The following is a 25,505-nucleotide window of genomic DNA, read 5'->3' on the forward strand; positions in this document are numbered from 1 at the left end:
AAGTCCCCTAAGTCCTTAATTGTGAATTTTTCATTAAGCATTTTCTTCACTCTTTGAATTTCATGCAAATAATTGCCTCCCAGCACTAAGTCATCCACGTAAACTAAGATACAAGTAAAAGAGTCACTAACTCTCTTACTAAACAAGCAGTTGTTAGCCTTAGATTAAGAGAAACTAGATTGGAGAAAAACACAACATAACTTCTGTGCCACTGGTGACTGGCTTGCTTCATTCCATGAAGGGAGCGCTGCAACTTGCACACAAAACTAGCAGGGACTCGAAGGCCTAAAGGAGGTTTCATGTAAACTTTCTCAGAAAAATTGCCATGGAGAAACATGGTGTTGACATCCATCTGGTGCACAAATCAATTTCGAGCTGCAACAATGGTCAATAAGACTCGTAATGTGGTGAGTTTGATCATAGGACTGAACGTGTCGAAGTAATCAAAGCTAGCTGTTTGAGTAAAGCCTTTTGCCACCATTCGGGCTTTATGTCTTTCAATCTCACCATTGGATGTGAATTTGTTTTTAAAAATTCATTTACAACCGATCGCCTTCTCTCCTCGAGGAAGAGAGGTCAATGTATATGTCTTATTATCTTCAAGAGCTTTCAGTTTATCAATTATTGCTTGCCACCAACAGCTTGGAGTGATTGCCTTCTTGTAACTTCTAAGTTCAGTGTTTTGTGTGATCGCAACTGAAGGAGCCATGTGGCTTGAAGATAGGGAATCCAAACACACATACTTGGAGAGAGAATATTTTTTATTGATGATGGTTGAGCGCTGCTGATTTGATGTTGTGAATTGCATACAATGAAAGGTATCGAAATAGGCTGATCGAGATCATTGTCTTGTTGATCTTCTTAATTCAAGTTGCGCTATTGACAAGGCTGAATTGGCTGCAGAAGGGGTTGATGCATGCCGTGTGGTTGTGTGCAACGGTGAGGGTTGATGCAAAAGTGTGGTTGAATTCGCATCAGAATTTAGTGAGAAAAAATAGTTATTGTGTTATGAATGATTAGGATGCAAACGATGAGTGTTACTTAATTGAAAAAGTGCAACAAGCAAAACCATATTGTCTAAAATATTTGTATGAATAGTAGTGAAACTATTGGAAGCAATGTCATAAACAAATATGTAACATAAGTTATAGGGTGAGTTTGGAATTTCGTTGAAAAATATAGGCCCTGTAAAATTTTTGAAAGGGAAGTTGTGCTCATAAAACATCACATTTCTAGAAATGAAAATCTCTCTACTCTAGTATCTAAAAAAATGTATCCTTTAGTTCCTCATTTAAAGCCTAAAAAGACACATTTTCGAGCTCGAGAGTCGATCTTCTTCCTATGAGACACTAAAGTAGATGCATAAAACAGACTATCAAATATTTTGAAATGGTTAATTTCAGGCAATTTTTGATGAAGCATTTCATAAGGGCTAGAGGCTTTAACTTTAATGTGAGGTACCCAATTTAGAATATGAGTGGCATGGGCCACAACAAAATGCAAAAAAAAGTAGGTATATTAGATTTAAAAATGAGAGCTCTTGCTATGTTTAAGATTTTTTGATGTCTTGTCTCCACCATTCCACTATGTCGTGGTGTTTTCACACAACTAGTTTGGTGTAAAATCTTTTTTTAATTGTAAAAAAAAGCATCAGGAATTTTTTTACCATTATCTGAGCGAATGCTCTTAATTGTTTTATGATGTTACGTTTCAATCAACTGAACAAAATCCTCTACTATTTTCCTAACTTCAGATTTGTTTGCTTTTGTCATCAACAATTGTTAAAAATTACATATGTTCAGAGATAGAAGACATAGCAATTGGGGCCCGAATATCCATATGTATAAGATCAAACAAATTCAGAGATTCAATAGTGCTATCATTAAATAGTATTCGTTTTTGTTTAGCATAATGACTTGAAGAACAAGGTACATCAGTGGTATGGTATGAAATGAAAGGATATGATTTTTGATCTGTTTGATTTTATTACATGAGATATGTCCTAATCTATGATGCCATAAAATTGTATCTAATGAATGAGTAATGTTGTTTGTGCGTGCTTGATGTATGAGTTTTGATGCATCAACCTCTGTTGCAACTGGAAGACTTGTTTGTATGGCTACTGCCTTCATTATATGCAATTCTCTCTTTTGATTAGCAACTCCAATAATATTCGAGGTAAGTGACTCCAGAATCTCACAATCATGTGCATTGAATGAAAAGGAACAAGAAAGTGCTTTAGTTGCTTTAGAAACATAAATTAGAATGTTTTTAAAAGATGGAACATAGAGTACATCAATCAAGTAAAAGCTTGCTGAAAAGAAAATTGCCCCACTTATTGTTGTGACAGTTTGAGAGTATGATTATTTGAACATGATTGATGTATTTTATAGATTAAAAGAAATTGTGTGGAAATGATACATGAACGCTAGCTCCTGTATCCAAAATCCAATCATAACTAGTTAAAAAATGGTTGGAAATTGATAAGAGATAGAAGATACATGCAGATGGTGTATGTACAAATGCCCATTTTTCATAACTCGGAGGGTCATTACATTGCTGTTGAATTAAGGCAATAAGTGCTTCTTTCTACTTGTCTGAAAATAAGCCATCGAGACTGATCTTTTCTTCCTTTTAAACCAAAAGTTCAATGCTGTATTCATTATTACTCACAGGTCACAACTGTAATGGAGTTAATTGAGTTTAATGAATTACTGTTCATCTGAAATTGATTTCTTTGCATATATGGTGGAAAGCCATGTATGCGATATAACATGTGTCAACCAAGTGCCCACTCTTTCCACAACGGAAGCACAACTTAGGAGTTTTTCTACCATTTCCTCTGCCTCTACCACTGCATCCCCTACCTCTACCTTTATTGTAATTGCTTCCTCCCTGATAAGTCCCAAAGGCATTTGTATTAGCTGCTACACTATTACTAAGTGCATTTGCATTCACAACTTTAATAGCATTTATCAGTAATTTGGATCCCGGGTCTATCTATCAAGTGCATCATTTACCTTTCTTGTTGGAGTAGTGAAGAAAACATTGTGCTAACATCTGGTAGGGGTTTTACAAGTATAATTTGTGAACGAACATTTGCATATTGATCATTTAATTTTCTAAGGAAGCGTATTACATGAAACTATTCTCTATGCTCTTTAATCTTATCAAAATTCTGACCACATTTACATTCGGTCAAGCAAGAACATAAATGTATAGTTCTAAATTTTTCTAATTCTTTCCAAACACTTTTCAATTTTTTGTAATAAGAAGTGATCGTGAGCTCACCTTGTTTCATAGCAAACATTTCTTCTTCAAGATCTGCAAATCTGAAGAGGTCTCCCTAGTAGAAGAGGTGCTTTAAATCCTTCCATAGTTCATGATTGTTGTCGCATCGGAGCACACTTTGCAAAATCTCAAAACCGAGTGATCTATATAAGCAAGACAATAAAATTGTTGCATCGATTCCAAGCTTTGAACAAATTAAAGGATCGTCCTCCTCTGGTTTGATTAGGGTTTCATCGATGAATGAACTTGAGCTTGTTCTTCGATTTTGGCGAGATCTTCCCTGATCTAGACCACGAATGGTAGTTCAAATTGGTTAATGGAATATCTGTAAGTAGGGCTGGAAGTGAGTCGAGCTGAGCCGAGCTAGACCAAGCTCAAGCTCGGCTCACCAAAATTGAGCTTGGCTCACGGCTTGACTCATTAACAATCGAACCTATTTCTTAAGCTCAAGCTCGGCTCACCGAAAGCTCACGAGCTGGCTCAAATAATAGAAACATAAATACAAAATCTATAATTTTATATCAATAAATTGTAACTTATATATTTTAAAAAATATTTAAAAAGAACAATTTTATATATTATTTATCTATCAATAAATATAAATTTTTTATTTATGTCTTACATCAAAATTATATGTAATAAATAAATATAAAATTTTAAATAATTAAGATCATTAATATATAATTATATATTACTATTTCATATGTATATATATAATATTAAAAGTATAGACTAAATGCATATAGGATATGTGTGTATATATATATATATCAGGCCAGCTCACGAGCTAATGAGCTGAGCTTATCCAAGCTCAAGCTCAGCTTATTTAATTTATGAGCTCAATTCCAGGCTCAAGCTTGGCTCACCAGCTCACGAGCTTAGCTTATCAAGCTATTAACGAGTCGAGCTCGAACTGGCTCATGAGCTGGCTTGACTCACTTCCATCCCTATCTGTAAGTGAAATTCCAGGAGTTTTGCTAGGATGAAGGTATAATGGATCTTGCAATGGACTAATACCAGAGAAATATTAAGCTTGCATCGCATTAAATTGTGCTATCATTCTTGTGAAATTTCGGAATTCAATTGCTGAAATTGAGTTTATAGATTTGTCCCTCTTTCTTGCATGTTTGTTTCCATTAATGAACAAATTCATGTAAACACTAATTCACACGAACCTCTCTGCAATCGAGTTCTTGCACATAATGATTACACTCTTTTTTGCAAGTTCCACGCTCACTGCATCATGAAAAAATTTTTATTCTAATTACAAAATAATCAAAGATGATAGTGGGATTACATCATACAAGAGAGAAATTTTGAGATGAACATTAGTTAGAGTGACAAAAATGTTTTCTATTATTGTGATGTTAAATATATATACAAGATACTCAATCATCTGTCACAAGTTAAATCTAACTAACTAACTTAAGTTAACTAACTACTTTTTAACTCTCTTAACTAATGCAGTTATTTAACTTATTAATACTAAATACAGTAACTACAAGTAACTAAAAGATTAAGGCTACAGATTTGATTGTTGATTTGTTTTATAGATATCATATTTTTTTTTGTGACTTATATATATCATAATTGATTTGCTAAATATAATTTTCTAACGAATTTATTGATTTGGTGTCCTAACTGTTAATTCACTAGTTTCCTAACATAGGATTTGTTTAGTGTTTGTGTCCACTCAACATATAGATATGGACACAAAGATTAAGATACTAACCAAACACGATAAATTAAAAGATAAGGATTAAATAAATCTCTACATAATAAACCTGAATGAAAGAACGGACTATTATATTCCTTTTGTAAACTATATGAAATTTAGAAGATATAATATATCGAGAAGTTATGTTAAATATAAATAATAGATTAAAGTATTGTTTTTATTTTTGTATTTAAAAAAAAATCATAAAATTGTTCATAATATTAAATTATTTAATTTAAGTCTTTAATATTTGTAAATTATTTTAATATTATTTTATTGTAAAAGTAAGATAACGTTAAGACAATTTTAAAATGTTAAAAATATAAAAAACTATATATTTAGACAAAAACGATGTATTATTTTTAGAATAATTATTAAATTAGGTAAAATAAAAATGAATTTTAACTCAATAAATTGTATTATAAATTTAAGATTTTTATTTATGTTTATAGAATAATTAATAGATAAACTTTGGAAAAAAATGGTACATATATAATAAAATATATATTATATTTTTTTATCTCTAATATATCAAATTTATTTAATGTTTAATTTAAATAAATTTTATTTTTAACTTTAAAATGCATTTTAATTCATCCTTTTATTTTTTTATGATAGATAATTATTCAATTACATTAATTATTTTATTTGACTACAATAAATAAATTAATTTTATTTTAATTTATATTAATCTTTTATCTTATCCATTTTGATTAATGATTTTAAACTGTTATAATTAATTATATATTTGACCATATTAACTATAACTAATTAATTATATTAATTTTTCGTTTTATATATTTTGATTAATGATTTTAAACTTTTATAACTTTTACATGACATATTTATAAACTATTTTTTTATTAATTTAACTTACTTTATTGAGTAAAAAAGTCATATTAAATTTATTATATCAATTATTTAATTTGATTAATTCAACTACATATTATTTTATTTCTATTTCGAGGGCTATCTAAAGCGTTGATTTGAGCCTGAACGTGAGGTCCAGATCTCTTTGTATAGCAACGTCTGACTTGTTGATGTTGAGGTGCTACCTGTTCGAGTTTCTCGTGAGGAGATGGAGGGTGGTACCTGCAAGAGACTCCGATACTTAAGTTAGCAAGGATTTTAGGCAAATTTTTAGTAGATTAGAACATGTCTTATACCTGAGGGTGCCAATATATTTATAGTAGAGTTAATAACCACATTTGTTGGAGTAGTTCCACCTTTATTGATAGATGACCGTTCCGTTTATTTTAGGAGGCTATTAAGATCTCCCTTCTAAATGTAGTGGAGAGATTTGTAGTTACTTGTTTGGGCAAATATAGCTGGACCTCTCTGTCCGTGTTCGACTTCTTTAAAGAGGTCGGACATGGAATAGAGGCCACCTTTTAAGATTGGTCGGACATGGAATAGAGGCCACCTTTTAAGATTTGACCTTTTATCCTTATTGGGCCTAGCTTTATATTTTGGGATACAGTATAAACAATTTCATTTATTGTTATGTTAATGTTTGAGTTGTTGTTTACCAAAAATTTCTTTATATTTTCTTCTTTGATTTTAAATATTTTAATTTTAAATTTCAAATTTTATTCATTATTATATATATATATATGTGTGTTTTTTATTTAATGTCAAATCTAATATTTCTAATTAATAACATTTTTTTTGTAATTTATTACCTAATAGTTATGTGCCCAATAATAATTATATGATTGTAAATATTTATTCAATTTATTAAAAAAATAATTTTTTTATCTATTTTTGTATTGCATAACTTATTCACGATAAAAAATTATATATATTAAAAGATGATCTCATTTTTTTACCAATTGATTTTTTATTCAGTAATATTTTTTTTCTTCTATGATGTATTATTTATACTTTTTTTAATTTTTTTATAACCTATAAAATATTATTATTTGTTATTGTACTTTATCTTTTCTATTTATTTTATTTTATTCTTATTTATTTAAGTTTTTATAATTTTTTATTATAAATTTTATTATTTTTATCTAAAACAAGTTAATTTGTCCTAATTCTTTATGTATTGAGTATTTTCAATATTTAAATTATATTCATTGCTTAATTTTATTTTTGATTTTGAGGGTCGGAGTGATGAAATAATATTGATGAGGCTGTTGTGCGTCTTTTACTAATTTTTTTTGGTTTATCTTCTTTTTTATAGAGATCATAAGTAATTATTATATATAATGGTGCTTATGCATAAATAATAAATATAAATTATACCCTATCTTTTCGACGTAAAATTTTTATTATCTATCTTAAAATAGAAAAAAATATTGTAAATTACTTTGAATCAATAAATCTATCATCATTGTGAGAAATGGTAAAATTAAAAAAAATTATAATTATTCAATAAACACTTCATTTAGTCTAATATAGTAGTTCTTTTAGTTGAATATTATCTTTAATTTGTGTTAAACTCAAATATTTCAATAAAAAGATATTTAAAAGGATGTAACCATTATTAATTAAAGAATGAATGAATTTATATGTTTACTACACAATAAATTAAAAAATTAAGTAAGAAAAATTAACATTTTAAAAGAATTTAAAAATAATGCATTTGAATATTGGACAAACTTATATTGTATTTGTTTTTAGGGGTAAGTACGATTTTGGTCCCTAAAGTTTAGTGCCAGAATCGAAATCGTCCCTCTTGTATTTTTGGATTTAAAATCGTCATTAACGTTTTTTTCGTATTAAAATCGTCCTTTTTAATAAATTTTTTTGTTTTTTTCCTAAACTACCCCAATTCCTATTTTAATGATAAAAATTATAAAATAAAAAAAATTAAAATAGTAAGAAAAATTAACATTTTAAAAGAATTTAAAAATAATGCATTTGAATATTGGAAAAACTTATATTGTATTTGTTTTTATTATTTTATATTTTATTATTTTTTGTTTGAGATTTTTTAATATTATTTTTTTGTATTTTGGTATTTTAAAAAAGTTTTTTGATCTAATATATTTATTTGTTGGTCTAATAATTATTCTTTACAGAAAATGATACTAACATAATATAAGTTAATCTCAAATTAAAAAGTTACACTAATTAATACAAGTATTGTCGTATTTGAATTAATTTTTTATACATTAATATAATTAATTAAAAATAAATGATAAATAAAATTAAAAAATAATTAAAAAATAAAATATTTATAATTATTTTAAAATACATAATGAAATAAGTTATAAGATATTATTTAATAAGTTTAATTAATACACCGATAATATAAAATATTTTACATATTTGATATTTGTGCAATTATAATTATTCTTTTAGATGATCATTTAGATGGTCAATATAAAATTTAAGTATTTTTTATTAATGTGATATTTATGTGATTGAATGTATGTGTAAAATAATTTTATACTAACAATACATTAAAATTAAATTCTTACTTATAAGAATAAAAGGTAAGAACTTATATTAAAATAGGGACTAAAATAAATTTTATGATAAATTTATTTAGATTGTTAATATAGTATTGTAAATGACAACTTTGTACAAAGAAATTATTAATAAAATTTAGAATAAAATAGGTTTTTATCCCTTAATATTTAGATCCTAAACTTGTTTTTAATATTTAAATTTTTTTATTCAAGTTTTTAATACTTTAAAATTATTTTAAGAACAATACTATATGATTAGTAATATTATTATTTTTAGTCAATATTTAGCTAATAATAATTGATACTCATATTTATAGATATTTTACATACAAAAAGTATATAATTTATATATATTTACTAAAATTTTATACATATAAATCAATAACAGTTTGCACCTATATTTTTTAAAATTTACACACATAAATTATTATTAATTTATATATTAAAAATAATTTAATATTTATATTAATTAAATAATAACTAAAATTAATAAAGTTTTTGTCACTTTAATATTATACTACTATAAATTCTATTAAGATATCTATAATAACATGATAATATTAAAACAATTTTAAAATATTGGAGACAAAAAATAATTTTTTACTCTAAATAATTTTGTACACTTGTCAAAGTACTGATAAGCATGGCTTACTTGGCTATTTATACTATGCCTTTTTAAATTACTAAAAAATATTTTTTTTTTAACTAAAAATATTATTCCAAGAATAAAGAAAAATAGATGAAACGGATCACATGGTGTTGTCTTGTCTTGACTATAAATATAAATTGTTAAATACAACTTTCGAGAATGCCTGGACAGGGCGTTAATCATAGCCGGAGACGGAACCGGTGAAGTTTCCCGGTGAGGCATTGCGAACACGGCGGGCAAGCAAACAAGCGACCAAGCCATCGAAGATGACCAGCAACCGCCGGAGCGGCAACAAGAACGGCCGAAAAGTTGTTGAGAGCATCAAGAATGATTCGAGATCGAAGGAAACGAAGAGGTTCCAGAAGCGATTGGTGAGGTTCGAGGAGCTTCCGGAGTACCTGCGAGACAGCGAGTTCATCCTCGATTATTACCGTTCCGAGTGGCCGGTGAAGGATGCCTTGTGGAGCATCTTCGCATGGCACAATGAAACCCTAAACATTTGGACGTGAGTTAGCTGCACTTCACACAACTCTTCTCTCCGATTTCTGACTCTCTCTCACGCCATTTTCTACAAACAATTGGTGTGCAATGGTTACAACGTGTTTTTTTCTGCAGTCACTTAGGTGGATTTCTGATATTTGCTGCTATGGCCGTGATGAGCACCACGGCGACGGCGAAGCTAGGCTTCGGCGATTTGCTCAGGTATTGACTGTTCTGTTATTAAGTTATTGACAGCGATGCTGCGTCGTTTTCTTGTGTGTGCTGTGTTGTGTTAATAATGCCAAGATTATCTGATGTCGTGTGTGTTTGAGGTGGAACCACCAGAGTACCGGCGGCGTTTGGGTTGTTGACGACGGCGAAGGAGATAAACCACTCTGACACTGTTGCATTTCCGGTTAGCTTTTATTTAATTTTATCATTTGTTGGCATCTTCTCATCATCTTATTATATTGCATAGATATGCCAAAAAATTAAATATCTATAATAAAATAATAATAAAAGGAGGATAAATTGTTAAAAGATTTATATTAATATTTGAAAATGTTTGTTTCCTTGTTAATCAGGAGCACCGCACTACGCTTGATTTGTTTTCATGTGTCATCACATAGCATATGTAACTTCCTTTTATTCACTAACTACAAGTTACAATCATTGCATGTTTATCTTGCCATACTTGTTCATCATAGCTCATGTTATTACTTTTACATTTTCATGGAGATCTTATTATTATTAAGCAGCAGTCACACAACCTTTTGGCTGGTATATTATTAATCTTCAGTCTTATGAATTTTTAGACCAGATACACGGCAGATCATGATTTGGGACTTGCCAAGAAATTGATGTGCATTCTTAAATCGTGTAATAATGTCCTCTGTATCTTTCATATACTAACAATGATTTTTAAATGACAAATATTAAAAAATGATTTAGTAAACTTGATGTGATAACTAATGAAGTCATACGCTGTTCAATCATTTTTTCTTTTGTTTTATATTTTTTTTTAATTTATATTTTCCAGGATTTGCATTTGAGACACGTTCAGGATCCATCTATCCTTCTCAACATGAGAGAATCTGGTGTAGAAATAGTTCCTCGATGGCCGTGGTTCGTTTTCTTAGCTGGGGGAATGGGGTGCCTTGCTTGCAGTTCTCTGTCCCATCTTCTAGCTTGCCACTCCGAAAGTTTCAGCCTCTTTTTCTGGCGTCTAGATTACGCTGGAATTTCACTTATGATTGTTTGTTCCTTCATTGCTCCAATTTACTATGCTTTCTTATGCAATCCATATGCAAGATTATTTTATTTAACATCAATATCTGTGCTGGGAATCCTAGCCATTATTACCCTTCTTGCACCATCATTTTCCTCGCCACGGTTCAGACCTCTCAGGGCTTCCTTGTTCCTCTGCATGGGATTTTCAGGCATAATTCCTGCAGCTCATGCACTTGCCCTGCACTGGGGACATCCACATATAAACATTGCGGTAGGATATGAGCTTGCCATGGCAGTCCTGTATGCCACAGGAGCTGGATTTTATGTGTCTAGGATACCAGAGCGATGGAAGCCTGGAGCATTTGATCTTGCAGGGCAAAGCCATCAGATATTTCATGTTTTTGTTGTTCTTGGTGCACTTGCTCATAGTGTTGCCACACTAGTTATATTGGATTTTCGACTGGGATCCCCAACTTGTTCATTTTAGCAAATCACAATTAGGTTGTCTCCTGTTGTATGTGTCATAGTACTATCTTACATATCAGTAGAAAGGCTAGCTGGTTGGTTAACTTGTGAGAGAAACCACCCGTTCTTGTTGTATGTACGATTATTGTATTTGTACCACTTCTTTCTCAATATTTCTTGTGCATTGCAATTGCAAAACGTTGGTAACATACTAGGCCTCGTGAACTGTTCACTCTTAATAATTTGATTTTCATATTTTGGCTGAGCAGCACCATGCATTAGACCGTGACAATGAGACACTAACCTTGATCTCTTAGTATGACTAATTTAATTTAGAAGGATATGAAAGTGGGAACCAAAAAAATCTTGACAGAATCATCAAGGCAGCAGTTATATTCACATATTTTGTGATTATATGCATGAAAATTTTAGGCTAATACATGCCTTGATGAGATAATGTAACAAACACATATCTGCACTAACTTTCGTTTCTTCTTCTTCCTCTTTGTTCTGCATTTCTGTTCCTACTTTTCTCATTAACTCGACCGTGAGTGTTGTATACCACTTTACTTGATAAGGGTGATAAAATGATTACAGACACCAAGAAGGCAAGAAACTTCTTCTGTTGCAGAATAGTAGCCACCTCATTGATTGAACCGCATTGAGAAACACAGATTGATCATTCAAATGTTTAGAGTTTTTTCTCACGAAACCATTGAATGTTAGTAACCAATCGATTTTTTAATTTTATGACACTTAAACAGTCACACTAACCTGAAACTATTGAACTAGGCCAATCAATAGCTACTGGAAAGGGTAAATCTTCAGATCATTTAAAGCAACAATTCATACCCAACAAGAAATGTTGAAATACTTAAACATACAATTTATGCACATTAAACTCATGCAGAATTAAGAAGTATACGAATCTGAATCAACGGGTAGAGAAACAATGAGAAATATACACAAGGGAACTACTAGAAAAGCTGCAAGCCTAAGCAATTCCTCATTCTGTGTTGTTATCACTCCAGTCCTTGACCAGTCTCCACTGTACCTGAATAACAGCATTTGAAACCATTCTAATAATGAGCCGCACATTTAACAAACCTTTCAGAATTCAGAAGTAACAGAGAAAAAAAATGCAAGGTTACCCAGCATCAATGAACCCCAACCCAAACACTCCAATAGCAGTTCGAGCAAGAAATGATTTTGAAATCTTCAGTGAGAAAAAGGATCGCTTTTCACTCTTGCTGTTCTCTTGAACCTCGTCCCTCTTTGCCAACGTTGTTGTCCCAAACTTCCTTGGAGTTTTGGTCGCAGGAAGAGAAGAACCACCGAAGCAGAAGATAACACCAAAACTCCTTCCAGCAACTACCACCATATTCTACTACTCTTATCCACAATCTATAATTAATACTTGACCATCACAAATTCAAAGAAAAAGGTGAAAACAACCAGGGGCAACCAGGTAATTCACTTTAAACTCCAGGGGCATTTCAGTAATAGAATACATTCCCATTTCCCACCTTTTCCCTATGCAAAATTAAAATCTTCAGAATTGGGAGAAAGTGAAAAACCCTTCTAAACCCTTGTGAATGGCAGCGACGGCAATGTTGGAATCGGAACGCCCAGTAATCCACCGTCTTCCACAGCATAAGTACATCGACGCCGTTAGGTGGCTTCCGCCGCTATCAACGTTCGACCGGTTCGCGGTGCTCGCCGCATTCGACACCGATTCCGGTTCCTCTTCCATCGAAATCCACTCCTTAAACCCTAATCCACTGTCCCTCCAACCTCACTCTTCGTTTTCCTCATCTTCCCGCGTCTCCTCCCTAAGGGCCTCCCAGTTCCTCCAGAAAACCGTCGTCGCCGCCTCCACCGCCGCCGGATCACTCCACATTCTGTTTTCAGATCCTGCGGATGCGACGTTTGAATCGGAGGTGTCGATGCCCGAGGAGGAGGGGCTTCACTCGGTGCCGGGCTCATGCGTTGACCTCATGGACGGTGGGGTAGAGTGTGTGACTGTCGGGGAAGATGGGAGGGTCAACTTAGTTAGTATTGGGAATTCGAATTTGAGCTGTGATAGGTTGTTCGATAGTGGTGGGTTGGTGTCGTACACGGCAGCGAAGTGGGCGTCCCCGATGGAGTTCGCCACAGGTGGTTATGGGTTCAGTCTTCAGTGGTGGGACAAGAGGAAGCCCGGTGGACCGGTTTCTCAGTTTAAGGCTAACTGGTAAGGAAAATGGCGAGCTTTGCAATTGTTCGAAGTGTTGGAGAGGATTTAGATTGTGTGAAATTAGTTAAATTCAATTATGCTTGTTCTCTTGTTACCATTGATATGTGCCACTTTTTTGTATTTGATAGCTGCTGTTGGTTGTTTTGTTGCAGGGATCAGAAATTCACTGCTGGAATAGTGCACTCTATCGATATTCATCCATCGAGAAAGCACACTTGCCTGGTATGTTCTTTCTTTCTTTATTGATTTATTTTTGAATGATTTACAAGATACTTCATCTAAATCCTAAATACCCAGATAAGAGTTAGGAGCATGACTGATATTAGATTTTAGTGCTGCATATGTAGTTTATGGTGCTTGCAGGTGCTTCTTTGAATTCAGTTGTAGACTACTAGCTAAATATATGAAAGGTATCTAATGGTGAAGCATTTTGCTAAATTTGTAGATATAAATGTGGGATAAGTTTAATGAATTTGTAAGACTTTATAAGTGTGACATTATTCCAGGACAGCGTTTAGTATCTCTTGGATGGGTGATTACTGATTAAACAACATGTAATACCAATTTGGTGACATTGTCAGGTTGTGGAAAGTTAGTTGTTTTTAGCTTCTGTGATAGCAACTGCAGGTTGAATGGTTCCTGACTCCTGAGTTCTTGTGGTCTGGAGATGCTCAGATCTTAGTGCTTTAGTTGTAAGCTTCTTCTGACATTTCTGGAATCATAATATATTCTCAGGCTGGAGGCTCCTTAGGTACTGTTTTTGCCTGGGATCTTAGGTGGCAGCAACAACCCATTATACTCTCTGGAGCTGAAGTCCAGTCAATATCTGAAAGCGAGGTCTGGGAGGTTCAATATGATCGATGCATAAAATCAAGCGCCACATCTACTCGGATCTTACCTGCCATGATCTGTTCAGAGGACGGGATTCTCGCCGTAATTGAGCAAGGTATATATGTCCTTTACTAATGCAACTTGCTAGTTGGACATCTAATTTATTACTATCTAATATCTATAGTATAGCATTGTTTTTATTGCACTAGTCACTAAAATTTTTTTCCTTGCATCTTTAATTTTGTATTCTTACCATGTGTAGGTGAGGAACCTATTGAGCTGCTAGCAGAACCTTGTGCCATCAACGGCTTTGATATTGATCGACATAACCCATCTGTAAGTTGATGCAACTAAGATTGTTTGTTGTATGTTGAATTGTCAGATGGTATTTTTTGGTGGTTCCCTTTTACTGACCAAGTTGAAGATCAAAATCTTAATTTCATTGATTGTCATGCAGGATGTGATATGTAGTTTGGAGTGGGAAGCAGTAGCCATATTGACCAGAAGATAACGTGGAAGAGTTATGCACATTGGTAGCTTGAATTCTTGGACGGGAAGCTTTGTGTAGTTTATGGAAGAAGATAATCTTTTTAACGGACTAGATATGATGCTTCTTATGTTATATATGCAGCAACTTTTTTGTTCTTTTTGTTAAGCCATTTGTATGCAAAGGAACGGGGTTTTCGATTATACAATAGGCAGCATATTATATCAATACAATAGTGTAACGCCTGATCACATAAAACGGTAAAGCAGCATATAGTTAAAACTTAAAAGGCAAGGGACACTCTCAGTTTCTAAAGAATTTCATGGCATATAATTATCAATTTTGCTACGTCTAAATTTTTTATGGTTGATATTATTTTAACACCAGTATTCTTTTAACAACTAATACACTTTTTTTTATTGTGTTAATTTAAAAGTAATTTAAATCCTAATTAATTTATAATAACTATATATTTACACGGGTGTTATGAGTATTTGATAAATAAACAGTGTTATTGATAATCTAATCATTGTTGTCAAATTTAATTTACAAGTTACATTTTTTGGTGATGGAAATAAACTAAACAAAGGAAAATAAAGCAAACAAAATAAAGAAATTGTTTAAATAGAGAAATAGTTCTCAAAGTGAAGGAAGTTTCACATGAAAAAATAATTTTATCATCATCTTTGTCATAATATTTACCACAATGTTTTTATTTCTCATAATCAAACGAAAGTCAATATGCCAATTCCAATGGATGATAATTAATTTACAAGTTACATTGAATCTAATAATGAATTTTTACATAACTAAAAATGCTAATTTAAATAAACATATCTGGTTAATTTATTTATTTTTTTAATGCATTTGGCGCGAAACCCGCTGACTTCAAATTGGGAAATTGAGGAATTTGGGATTAGGTTAGGGTTTGAAAGGGCATTGGAGAAGCAACAGTAGAAAATGGAGAAAGGAGGAAGAGGAGCCCCTGCGAACATAGTTCTGAAGAAAGACGAAGCCGAGGACCTAAGCGGTTGCATCCACCAGGTTCCGTGCTGTGTGAAACACGATGGCCCCGCCTCCGTTTCCGACTATTTTAAACCCAAGCTCACCGGCGTTGGGGTCGACGGTTTACCGTTACAGCAAGCCCATTTTAGAGGGAGGTTGCTCCAAGGTACTACTCTCCCTCTTCCTCATGGCTTCTCTGGTTTTGTTTTATCAAAGAAGAGTGATGAGTGTTGGGAATCGAGTGCAACGTTCCGTGACGTCACGTATTGGAACCATGAGTTCGCTCCTTCCCACAACGATGATCTCTTCCGTGCTTTTCACTGCCTTACTCTTTCGCAAGCTGTAAGTTCCGTTTCTCCCTTTTTGGCTTCATGAATGAGATTCGGTACACTGATTTGGAATTAAATTGCACATAACTTGTATTATATGATAGTTAAATTGATTAAAATAAGCTTTAGAGGGAAAAAATGTGAAAATAGTTGTGGAACCTTAAAATTAAAGTTATTTAAGGTTGGTTAACTAGAACGTTTGATTGTGACTGCAGCTGCATAATCCGGTGACAGCTGAGGAATTAGCTTCATCATCTTTTTCACTCTAGAGCGGTGATACATGCTGTAGCAGTCATATTCATGTTTTTTTGTGTGCTTTGATCCCCAATTCTCCCTATGTACCGCCCTATATGGCTTAGGCTAATATATTGCTTTTAATGTAATGTGTAATCTATCTTGCTGTCACTTTGTAGTCAACAATGCATATTTTAGAAGACCAAAATTCTAAAATTGAATCGGTTATTTGTCCTACCCAGGAGTAACAAGTAATATTGTTTTTCTATCTGAAAAGTTCTAACAATGATATTATATAAATTTTTGAGTATTAATTTTAAAAGATAAAGTTATTTCGTCATTTTTTTAATTTTTAATGAACACTGAACACTTCCTTCTATTTGGTTCAATATTAGGTAGTGATTGAAAAACATAAGGCTTATATATATATGAATGATAAACATATTAAACCATCAACAATGGATTTGATAATCTACTATTTTTCTACTTGCCTACTTAAACAAGTTCAAAGTAAGTAACGAAAGCATTGAAAAATGGTGCTCTTTCGATTTTTTATTTTTGGATTTTGGTGGGGGAGGGTGTTGGAGCTTGTTAATGATTAATTGGCTATCGAGTATAGCAACTCTACTAGCATGACTAAGATGTATATAGTTAGATTAATATGAAAACAAAAAACCCAGCTCAACAAGTTCTTTGCACACAACGAGGCAAGCGAGATTCGTCATCTCTACCTTCGTTAAAACTTGGCATCTAAGCCAATGAGCTAGTGAGGCTGTGCAAAGGAAAAAAGAAAAATGGTGAAAGAGAAGAAAGAAGAATAAGAAGGATAGGGGAGAATATGAAAGAAAGAGCTGAAAATTTTGTGTTAGTATGGCAAATCACACCTTGTACTGTACAAAGAATAAATACAACAAAATAATTATTCTAACTAACTGAATAAGTACAAAGAGTAACCTTATAGATAAGAGACTAACAAAATTGTTATTCTAACTAAATGTACAGGCTGTACTAACTAGAGTAAAGATATAAAATGAATGATCTAATTATGATAAATAAATAATCTAACTATATACATCTTAATCATGCTAATAAAGTTACTATAATGCCATAATACATAGCCAATTAATCATTAACAAGCTCCAATAGAGGGAGGGTGGGGAGACCAAGAATAGCAATAACTGTGGTGAGCCAAACCAAATAAGCCCAGAGTCCATATAATGAAAACTAAAAGTAATACAATAGTCAAGGCCCAATCATTAAACAGAAGAGAACTCTCAAGACCCAAAGTGTGTCCCAAAAAAAAGGAGAGAATTGTGTTTTCCTGTGAATATAGTAAAGATAGGGGGACACAACAGCAAAAAAGAGAAAGATTGAGGAACCCCTTGCCAAGCCTCTCTTTAATCATTATCCACAACCACAAGCTAAAATCTTCCCTTTGAACCTCACATCTTCAATTCCGAAACATGGCGTGTGCAACGGCAACGGTTTCCTTTGCCTTCAGGCTTCCACCATGCGCTCCCTACACTCGTGTTTCTCACTCTTCTTCAGTTGATGTTCCTCTGTTGAACAAGTTCACCTCACTGAAACTCAGCTCGTCAAGCTGCATTTCTGGCTCAACGCTTCCTCACAGACTCTGCACCGTTAACCCTACAAGGATTCAGCACCTCACCATTGTTTCTGCCAAGGGCTACAAAATGAAAACTCACAAGGTCCCTTCCCCTTTCTCTCTCTCTCTGTCCCACTCCTTTCTTTGTTGAATTGGTCTTTTCTGCGAGGTAAGAGTAACTCCAATTTGGATTACATCCTTTATTTGAATGTCATTTGTATCGTTGTTTGCAGGCATCGGCGAAGCGATTTAGGGTGACAGGTCGAGGGAAAATTGTGCGCAGGAGAGCTGGGAAGCAGCATTTGTTGGCCAAGAAGAATACCAAGAGGAAATTGCGACTCTCCAAAATGGTACTCTAGTTTTATTTTATTTCATTGATTTGTTTGATTGTTCTTTGGTTTTCTTCTATGGATAAGGTTGTGTCTTAGCTTCTTAGATAGTGGTCTAATTTCAGTGGTAACAATGACCAAGGTGCGAGGCTTCTTTTAAGTAATAAATTAAGCATTCTGCTTTGGCTACCAGTTACAAATTTCTTACATGCAATTGCGAACTGCAATTGGTTTGCTGATATTTAATTTTTTTTTTATTGGTGCTGTTGGTTTTGTTGTTTTGGCATGTGAAGTGCAATTTTCCTGAGTATCTTAAGAGTGTAGAAGTAATATGACTGTTAAATATTGGGTGAATTTTTACAAGGAATTGGATTGAATGTTTGTTGATTCTGAAGAGGGTTAACTTTGCTTGTTTATTGAGGATTCTTCAACTAGTTCTCGTTTCCTTTTGATCTGAATTCAATAAATTGATAACTGCTTACTTTACTAAGATTTCTATGTTAACTTATTTTCTTTGTTGGGGTGGTGGGATTAGAGGAATAGGGGTGACTTTGGGCTTACAAGCAAAAGCTGGAGTATAAACTGTCTCCCAGCCTTCTCTCCATTTGAAATGGTGATAAATTGAAAATCATGATATTAAAACACCTTCACTTATCTACCTTCAAATAGGAGGGGGAAGAAACATGTCAGAAACTATAATTCAATGGCATTGGTAGTTTGTAGCTATTGGTGTCTGATTTAGGACGAAGGTTCATAACATGAACAAAAGTCATTCTTTCTAGTCATTTATCATATAGTTGAGTTTCTTCCCCAATATTTTTCATTCCATTGATTTCTACTTGCCATACTACCTGTTCACAGAGTGACTTCATATATGAGTGACTTCATAAAGTTTGTCAGTCTGAAATTTATACTCATCTTAGCACTTAGTTGATTATGGGTTTTAGAGAAATCCAGTGTTTTGAACTTGTTTCCCTCTACCAAACCAACATCATCCCGTCTATAGTTGGATTTCTAGAATGATGCTAGTTGTAACTTGTAATGCGGAGGGGCTTAGGTATCTGACTTGGATTCAACTAACATGCCCCATTGGAAATTTTACATCTTTGAAATTTTCTTATTCATCATGTATAAGGTGGGTAGTTTGCATGAATACAAGTGTTAGCTTGAATTTGCTATATATATCATTATATGAAATGATAAGATTTGCATTCTCATGTCTAACTCCTTTTTATTGTCATGTGCAGCACCCAGTAAGCAGGGCTGACTATGACAACGTAATTGGAGCCTTGCCATATCTGAAAGTAAACAGAAATGTTACATAAAGGTTGCAATCTGAGTCATAAACCTAGCTTTGTTTAGTCTAGTGATTTGTGACGTCTCTAGATCTGCTTTTACACCATCTGAAAATTGTTTAATTTTTCAAATGATGTGAGATAGTTTTCCCAATTGAGATATCACTATATCAGTACCATATGAATTTGGCACCCTTCCTGTATCATGTAACAATTGGTATTTATTCACATAATTGACAATTTGAAACCAAGTTGTTTAGTGGATGAGTAATGCTAGATTGCTAGGTAATTGATTTTTTAAGTCACCATTAGTTAATTTTAAAATTATTTTGTTTATTTTAAATTCTAAATGGTAAATTATAAATTTTTAACTCGAAATCCTAAATTGTAACCCTACATTAAAATTGACTAATGTTGGATAACTAAAAATTAGTTTCTTATACTTTGATTACTTTCCCTTAGTGGATTTATCTCAGGTTGGGTTAGAATAGAATGAATTGAGAATAGTTGTGGTTTAGTCAAAGGCGAAGGTTTTGGTTATCACAAAGTGTACACACATGTTGAATTTCATTCACCCATTGGCGCATTTAAAATGGCAACTTTTGACCCTGAAACTAAAAACAACTTCATGGCAGCAAGCACTACTTCCCTTTGAATATGTTGTGTTGTCCAACAACATTCCCCACACATTGGGTTTCTGGTCAGCAGGTCAAAGTTGGGGTTGGACAAAGCATGATTGTTAAAAAAAATGTTTACCACGATATTCCATTTTTCAATGCCGAAAAAATGAAAACTTAAATATCTACTTTGCACTCTTTAAGTGGGTGGCATTTATAAAATGGCTTTGTCTTTGGTGGAGAAAGTATATTCAAGAGTATGGTGGACCAGATGGAAAGATGCCGATTGGATGGCTAGGATGGCATCCGTACGGCATTTCTTGGAAATTATAGGTTTGGCCCAAAGTTTAGGTTATTTGTGAAACGGTATACTATGATTTTTTCCAGTTTGAGTTATGATTTCCGGTTTATTTATTTTTTGTTGGTAATGGGTTTCTTTTTTTTTTTTTTCAGTATGGGTCTAATGATGTGGGCAGCTGTTTTTCTCCCAAAAAAAGTATGTAATACAAAACCCATATCCCAAAAAGCAGAGGCGCCTGTTCTGATGGTCACCATCCTGAGTCGGCAATCAAATGGGGAGAAGCTTGGAAGGGTCTCTATCGCAATGGCGGCGACTGACGGAGATGCCCAGCGAAAGAAACGATGCCGACGGGAGGGTTTGATGAAATAGAGTCGATGTTTGGTGAGTCTGCAGCCCAACAGTGGCGATTTAGGGAGAGCTCCATATACCCGGCGACAAACCTCGTCACCGCTAAGAGGGTTCGATATTGGGAGATTGAATGGAGGATGATTCTGATGGTCTTCAACAGTGGCGACGACGGCAACTAGTTAGCGTTGCAAATCTTGGATGGAAATCCTGGATGGAGAAGGTAATGGGTCTGGCATGGGAGATAGGAAACAGAATACGGCCACTCCCAAGGCACAGCGACATGATGAAGATGCTATCTCGCGAAGTGGTGATGGCAAGAAGAATTTCGTAATGGTCGTCGGTAATGGACAGTGGCAACGAAGGTGGAAACGTAGATACCTGACCGGCGTGTAGGAGGGAAACCCTTCTTTTTTTGGTCGTTAGGTGGGATACCAGTTTGGCGATAGGGAAGTTGTTGGTGTTACTGTGTTAGGTTCGATATTACAATGTGCCTGGACTCTTGCCGAAAAAAAAAGAGCCAAATACTATGCCGTTACCTTAATAATGCTACCCCAACTCTTCCTGCAGAATTGGTCAAGTAGTACTTCTACAAAGTACCTAAAAAAAATAAAATAGCACATCTACATGTACATGTAAAACCTTGATGCAGATGCAAATGTTGTGCTAATTTATGCAAATGTTGTGCTAATTTATCGCAAGTGATTTCAAGATTTACTTTTAACTCGGGAGTTGGTGTATGAGAAATATTTGTTTGTCCTTATTAAGTCGTTTTAATTACAGCATACTGAATGTAGAGAACTAATAATGGAGAAATCCGCTGAAGTAAAGCAGTACTAGTCAGTGTAATGTAAGAAGAAGGTTGCAGATGGGGTTCAATTTTGTTAGCAAGGTGGGACGTGATTTATGTCATGGCAGCAGCCGTAAACATTACACGCAGAAAACACCCCTGCCGTAGGTGGTTAATAGTAAGTGTGTGAAGAAACACATTCTATTTTCAAAGAGTGATAAAGCACATTATCCACAAAATACAAGAAACTTGGTCTATTGTTTTCCCAGAAATTAGCACATCAAGTAACAGAATTCGCAAAAAGTGATACACACGAAGTTCATCCACAAAATACAAGTCTGTGTAACAACATAAAGATAGCAAGATTCAAGAGCCTGCGGCGTTGTTGCTCCATCGGACTTGCAAAACTGTTACTGGCTCGGTCGATATGACCTTGAAGATATCGACACCTCCGGGCTCGAATTTGCACAAGCTGGCAAATTCTGCCCAGCCTCCGGAGATGACCCCGAAGCTACCGTCGCGCTTGCCACTAAATCTTGTATAGGTGGCCTCAACCTCAATGTGTCCGTGTGATAGGAAGAGTGTGTGTCTCTGACCGGTGAAATGGATCAGATGAGGGACATTTGGCTGTTTATAGCATAGCAGCAAATCATTAAGAGAGAATAAACTTATTGATGAAGACACGTACAAGAAAACGAATTGGTGCCTTACCAACAGGTGGGAGTGCAAAACGCGGTCAGTGAGGTCCATTACAAAGAATGGCCATTTGATCTTGTGCGTTTGGGCTATCGCTTTTGCCTTGTGTGAGGAAGGATTGTTGATACAGCGGGCACGCCGATAAGCACCTTTCGCTTCGTACGGAGGTTCCTTTGACGGTCGGGGGCGGTATGTGTTTTTGCATCCACCGAAGTCAAAGATACGCACCTGGAATTCAGAGTTTCCCTTGTGCTTGAAAAGAAGCATGGAGTCTAAATTAATTTGGTATGTCTGGTAGAACTCTGGCCAACCACGGGTCAATACAATGCTGCCATTTTACTGTTGTTTCCAGAAGCACCGATGGCTGATACACCTGCCATCAGGGACCACCAGGGTTATGTAGGGGGCCCCGCTCGGGAGTTTGTCTGGACCGATCGGGAGGGCCTGCAAAATAATAAGAAAGTGTTGGCCAACACATTGATCATTCAGGAAGTAATAACATTGTGTGTCCTTTGATATACGTCTCGGGCGAGGTGGCTTACCAGTTTGAAGCTTGGGGGCCTTATTATTGGCTTCAGAAAACGCAGTGGGCGGTGTTGCTGGTTTCGTTGAAGGTTTGTTGCAGGTCGCTTGCCCTTGTTCTTGGATGAAGATATGATGACCTGTTACAGTACAAATAACAGACCTGAGAGTCGTAAGCTAGAGGTGGTTAAATAGTATTTCAAACAACAACACACAATATTGGAGAAACCTTATTGACTTTTCTAATAGTTAAATACTGTCAAAAACTGATGGAATCGAAAATAATGTTAGGGTTTAGGGTTTCATCTGAGAAGGGGAAAAAATGGAAGCGACCAACAGTAACATTTGCAAAAGCTTTGAAACGTAAAACAAGGGATTCCGGAGTGAGTCATTTCTCTGATCGTGGAACTCAGAACTCAGTAGTTCTACACGAGAATCGCGTAGTAAATCAAACAGGCAGGCAGGCCACGAGACTAAGGAATGATAAAAACTGTCAAGATTGCATGTTAGATGAAACATGCAGAGAAGGTAGCCGGCGCAAGATAGTGGAGGCAAGGCAAGGGTTCAGCAAATAGTGCACCCCCATTAAGGGATACCACCAACGAGAATGGACAAGGATTTTTCCCACCATCAAATCAAAGGCCCCATATAACAAGAATGACGATGCAAGGAAACACAGTAAAAGAAAAAAATTATATTTTTTTCAGGAAAAAACATGCAACATGTACTGACGGCCTCGGTTGTTGGTGATATCAGTTTCACATAATCAGATGGGGGGGATTCCGTGAAGTAACCAACAGACGGTCTAAATCCAATCGCAGTGAGGGATTCGGGATGTCTTACCTGGATTGTGTAGGTTGCTGTCTGTGGACTGAGGAAACATCGTGCGAGAGTCTCCCGGAAGAGGTGTTGGTGGTTGGATGCAAAGCGACGAAGGGATCAGAGTGTTATGGGTTCGAGTGAAAGGCGCAAGTATTTTTCAGCCGGTGTAGTAGAGGAAAACCTCCAGCCTGTTTTTTTTTTTGTTTACCTTTCTTCCAATTGCCCTGGCATGGAAGCCAGGCCCGGATGCAAAGACACGGGTGTTATAATATTAGACGTAGACTTAGTATAGCATCAATTATATTTATATGTACATGTTACGATATGTAATAGCCGGAGTATAATTATTAACATTTTATCTATTACTGAATGAGATGATATTTTTGTGTATATACGTAATATTCATACGTTTATACATACACACACACACACACACACACACACACATATATATATATATATATATATATATATATATATATATATTGAAATATATTAAATTACATTATGTAATACTTTCATATTTTATTTTATCTAGTGTGAGGTATAACGTCAATAGGAATAGTGATATTCAGCCATATTTAAGAAAGATTTTTCCATCTAAAATTTAAAAAGTAAAAGACAATTATTTCGTTGAAGAAGCCATGCTACTTGTGTGTATATTTCTGTGTGCTATCAGGTTCTGTTCGGTTGACGTATACGATTAGACACAGACACAAAGAGACATGCATTAAAGACATGGACAGAATATATTTTGTGTATATGCCTTTAGTTTGTCAAATATAAGGAACAAGAAACACATGTTTAATTAAACACTTAATAGAAAAAAAGAGTTGGACACCAAACTCCTCTATCCGCTTTATATATTGTTATAGATATATTGTTATAGATATGTATAATTTTAAAATTTTTTGTAGGAAGAAATCCAAGGATAAATTTGGTTGTATGATCAAGGAGAGAAAGGGAGAAAAAAAAAACAAACGTTTGGATAGGCAAGATGAGAAAGATTAAGAACTCAATGAGGGTAAACAAGTAAGAAGTCAGCGTCTGAAACATTGTGTCTCAGTGTCTCAGCAGCAAATTGCAGATACACAAATTTAGTATCGCTGAGGTCACCCATCCGTGTCAGCCCACGTCCTTCGAAGCTCTGTGCCTCACCAAGTCAAACAGCAGATATGTGTCACGGCTTTGTGATGGTGTGGTGGCTTGATACTCGTGTGGGATGTTGCGACTGTTTAGTGGTGGGTTGCAGATATTGGGGAGTGGCAAAGAATGGCGGCAACAAGGAACATCAGCCATGCACAACTCTATATAGTGTTTCTTGATCTATATACTCTTTTAGATATGAAGACGTGGATTGAAAAATATTCGTTTTTAAACCCTAAACCCTAGAACGTAACCAATTGCATTTATCTATTTTTGACCAAAAACCATAATCCCTGATTTCTATGCTCTAAACCTTAGCTGCTAAGTCCCTAAACCCTAAACCCTAAATCCTAGTCCGCAAGAGCAACTCCAACGCTGATTGCTTGTGTTACTATTTTTGACACATTTGTGTCCCTAACCATTGGAGAGAAGCTCATATTGGTCCCGGCATAGCTTTTTCCTATTCCATGTGAATGAGGATTTACTATAACCAATAATATCTTGTCATTTGGCGAGTTATTATTTAAATATATAATTAATTAGATTAAATAAGTATATTTTTATTAAATTAATGATTTATATTAATTATTGGAATAAGAACTAAACCGTTATTAATTTATTAATAATTATAATAATTATTAATATAAAATAATTAAATTT

The 25,505-nt window shown here is 34.2% G+C and overlaps 5 protein-coding genes across 7 annotated transcripts; 4 read left to right on the forward strand and 1 right to left on the reverse strand.

The window, feature by feature from the left end:
* Window positions 1-9,217: 9,217 nt before the first annotated feature.
* On the forward strand, window positions 9,218-11,637 carry LOC130938684 (heptahelical transmembrane protein 2). Of its 3 annotated transcripts, XM_057867175.1 has the most exons (5): window positions 9,218-9,584; window positions 9,695-9,781; window positions 9,905-9,974; window positions 10,144-10,193; window positions 10,375-10,386. In XM_057867175.1, the coding sequence occupies exons 1-4, from the start codon at window positions 9,346-9,348 to the stop codon at window positions 10,186-10,188; spliced, it is 441 nt and encodes a 146-aa protein (XP_057723158.1). In that variant the 5' UTR covers window positions 9,218-9,345; the 3' UTR covers window positions 10,189-10,193; window positions 10,375-10,386. The 3 variants fall into 3 exon arrangements, with proteins under 3 accessions (XP_057723158.1, XP_057723156.1, XP_057723157.1); XM_057867173.1 differs by lacking the exons at window positions 10,144-10,193; window positions 10,375-10,386 and adding an exon at window positions 10,599-11,637; XM_057867174.1 differs by having other exon boundaries at window positions 10,144-10,492.
* A 449-nt stretch (window positions 11,638-12,086) lies between these two features.
* LOC130938736 (uncharacterized) lies at window positions 12,087-12,652 on the reverse strand. Its single transcript, XM_057867178.1, has 2 exons — window positions 12,406-12,652; window positions 12,087-12,308 (listed from the first exon to the last, which is right to left on the reverse strand). The coding sequence occupies exons 1-2, from the start codon at window positions 12,633-12,635 to the stop codon at window positions 12,167-12,169; spliced, it is 372 nt and encodes a 123-aa protein (XP_057723161.1). The 5' UTR covers window positions 12,636-12,652; the 3' UTR covers window positions 12,087-12,166.
* On the forward strand, window positions 12,569-15,092 carry LOC130938720 (nuclear pore complex protein NUP43). The gene is made up of 5 exons (XM_057867177.1): window positions 12,569-13,487; window positions 13,643-13,712; window positions 14,226-14,436; window positions 14,584-14,657; window positions 14,779-15,092. Exons 1-5 carry the CDS (start codon window positions 12,850-12,852, stop codon window positions 14,830-14,832), a joined length of 1,047 nt encoding a protein of 348 aa, XP_057723160.1. The 5' UTR covers window positions 12,569-12,849; the 3' UTR covers window positions 14,833-15,092.
* A 595-nt stretch (window positions 15,093-15,687) lies between these two features.
* Window positions 15,688-16,623, forward strand: LOC130942756 (uncharacterized). Its single transcript, XM_057871028.1, has 2 exons — window positions 15,688-16,155; window positions 16,358-16,623. The coding sequence occupies exons 1-2, from the start codon at window positions 15,769-15,771 to the stop codon at window positions 16,409-16,411; spliced, it is 441 nt and encodes a 146-aa protein (XP_057727011.1). The 5' UTR covers window positions 15,688-15,768; the 3' UTR covers window positions 16,412-16,623.
* A 1,124-nt stretch (window positions 16,624-17,747) lies between these two features.
* On the forward strand, window positions 17,748-19,857 carry LOC130960975 (50S ribosomal protein L35, chloroplastic). The gene is made up of 3 exons (XM_057886558.1): window positions 17,748-18,085; window positions 18,216-18,332; window positions 19,559-19,857. Exons 1-3 carry the CDS (start codon window positions 17,840-17,842, stop codon window positions 19,634-19,636), a joined length of 441 nt encoding a protein of 146 aa, XP_057742541.1. The 5' UTR covers window positions 17,748-17,839; the 3' UTR covers window positions 19,637-19,857.
* Window positions 19,858-25,505: the final 5,648 nt, after the last annotated feature.

Source organism: Arachis stenosperma, chromosome 1, assembly GCF_014773155.1.
Source record: "Arachis stenosperma cultivar V10309 chromosome 1, arast.V10309.gnm1.PFL2, whole genome shotgun sequence".
Lineage (NCBI taxonomy): Eukaryota > Viridiplantae > Streptophyta > Magnoliopsida > Fabales > Fabaceae > Arachis > Arachis stenosperma.

Excerpts from the sequence above, each read along its gene's own strand:
- LOC130938684 (XM_057867173.1), top strand. The coding sequence starts at position 9,346 with ATGACCAGCAACCGCCGGAGCGGCAACAAGAACGGCCGAAAAGTTGTT. Across the intron at positions 9,782-9,904 it reads GGCTTCGGCGATTTGCTCAG|AGTACCGGCGGCGTTTGGGT; the intron begins GTATTGACTGTT and ends TGGAACCACCAG. Across the intron at positions 9,975-10,598 it reads CTGACACTGTTGCATTTCCG|GATTTGCATTTGAGACACGT; the intron begins GTTAGCTTTTAT and ends TATATTTTCCAG.
- LOC130938736 (XM_057867178.1), bottom strand. The coding sequence starts at position 12,635 with ATGGTGGTAGTTGCTGGAAGGAGTTTTGGTGTTATCTTCTGCTTCGGT. Across the intron at positions 12,309-12,405 it reads TTGGGGTTCATTGATGCTGG|GTACAGTGGAGACTGGTCAA; the intron begins GTAACCTTGCAT and ends GCTGTTATTCAG.
- LOC130938720 (XM_057867177.1), top strand. The coding sequence starts at position 12,850 with ATGGCAGCGACGGCAATGTTGGAATCGGAACGCCCAGTAATCCACCGT. Across the intron at positions 13,488-13,642 it reads TCTCAGTTTAAGGCTAACTG|GGATCAGAAATTCACTGCTG; the intron begins GTAAGGAAAATG and ends GTTTTGTTGCAG. Across the intron at positions 14,437-14,583 it reads TCTCGCCGTAATTGAGCAAG|GTGAGGAACCTATTGAGCTG; the intron begins GTATATATGTCC and ends TACCATGTGTAG.
- LOC130942756 (XM_057871028.1), top strand. The coding sequence starts at position 15,769 with ATGGAGAAAGGAGGAAGAGGAGCCCCTGCGAACATAGTTCTGAAGAAA. Across the intron at positions 16,156-16,357 it reads GCCTTACTCTTTCGCAAGCT|CTGCATAATCCGGTGACAGC; the intron begins GTAAGTTCCGTT and ends TTGTGACTGCAG.
- LOC130960975 (XM_057886558.1), top strand. The coding sequence starts at position 17,840 with ATGGCGTGTGCAACGGCAACGGTTTCCTTTGCCTTCAGGCTTCCACCA. Across the intron at positions 18,086-18,215 it reads ACAAAATGAAAACTCACAAG|GCATCGGCGAAGCGATTTAG; the intron begins GTCCCTTCCCCT and ends CGTTGTTTGCAG. Across the intron at positions 18,333-19,558 it reads AATTGCGACTCTCCAAAATG|CACCCAGTAAGCAGGGCTGA; the intron begins GTACTCTAGTTT and ends TGTCATGTGCAG.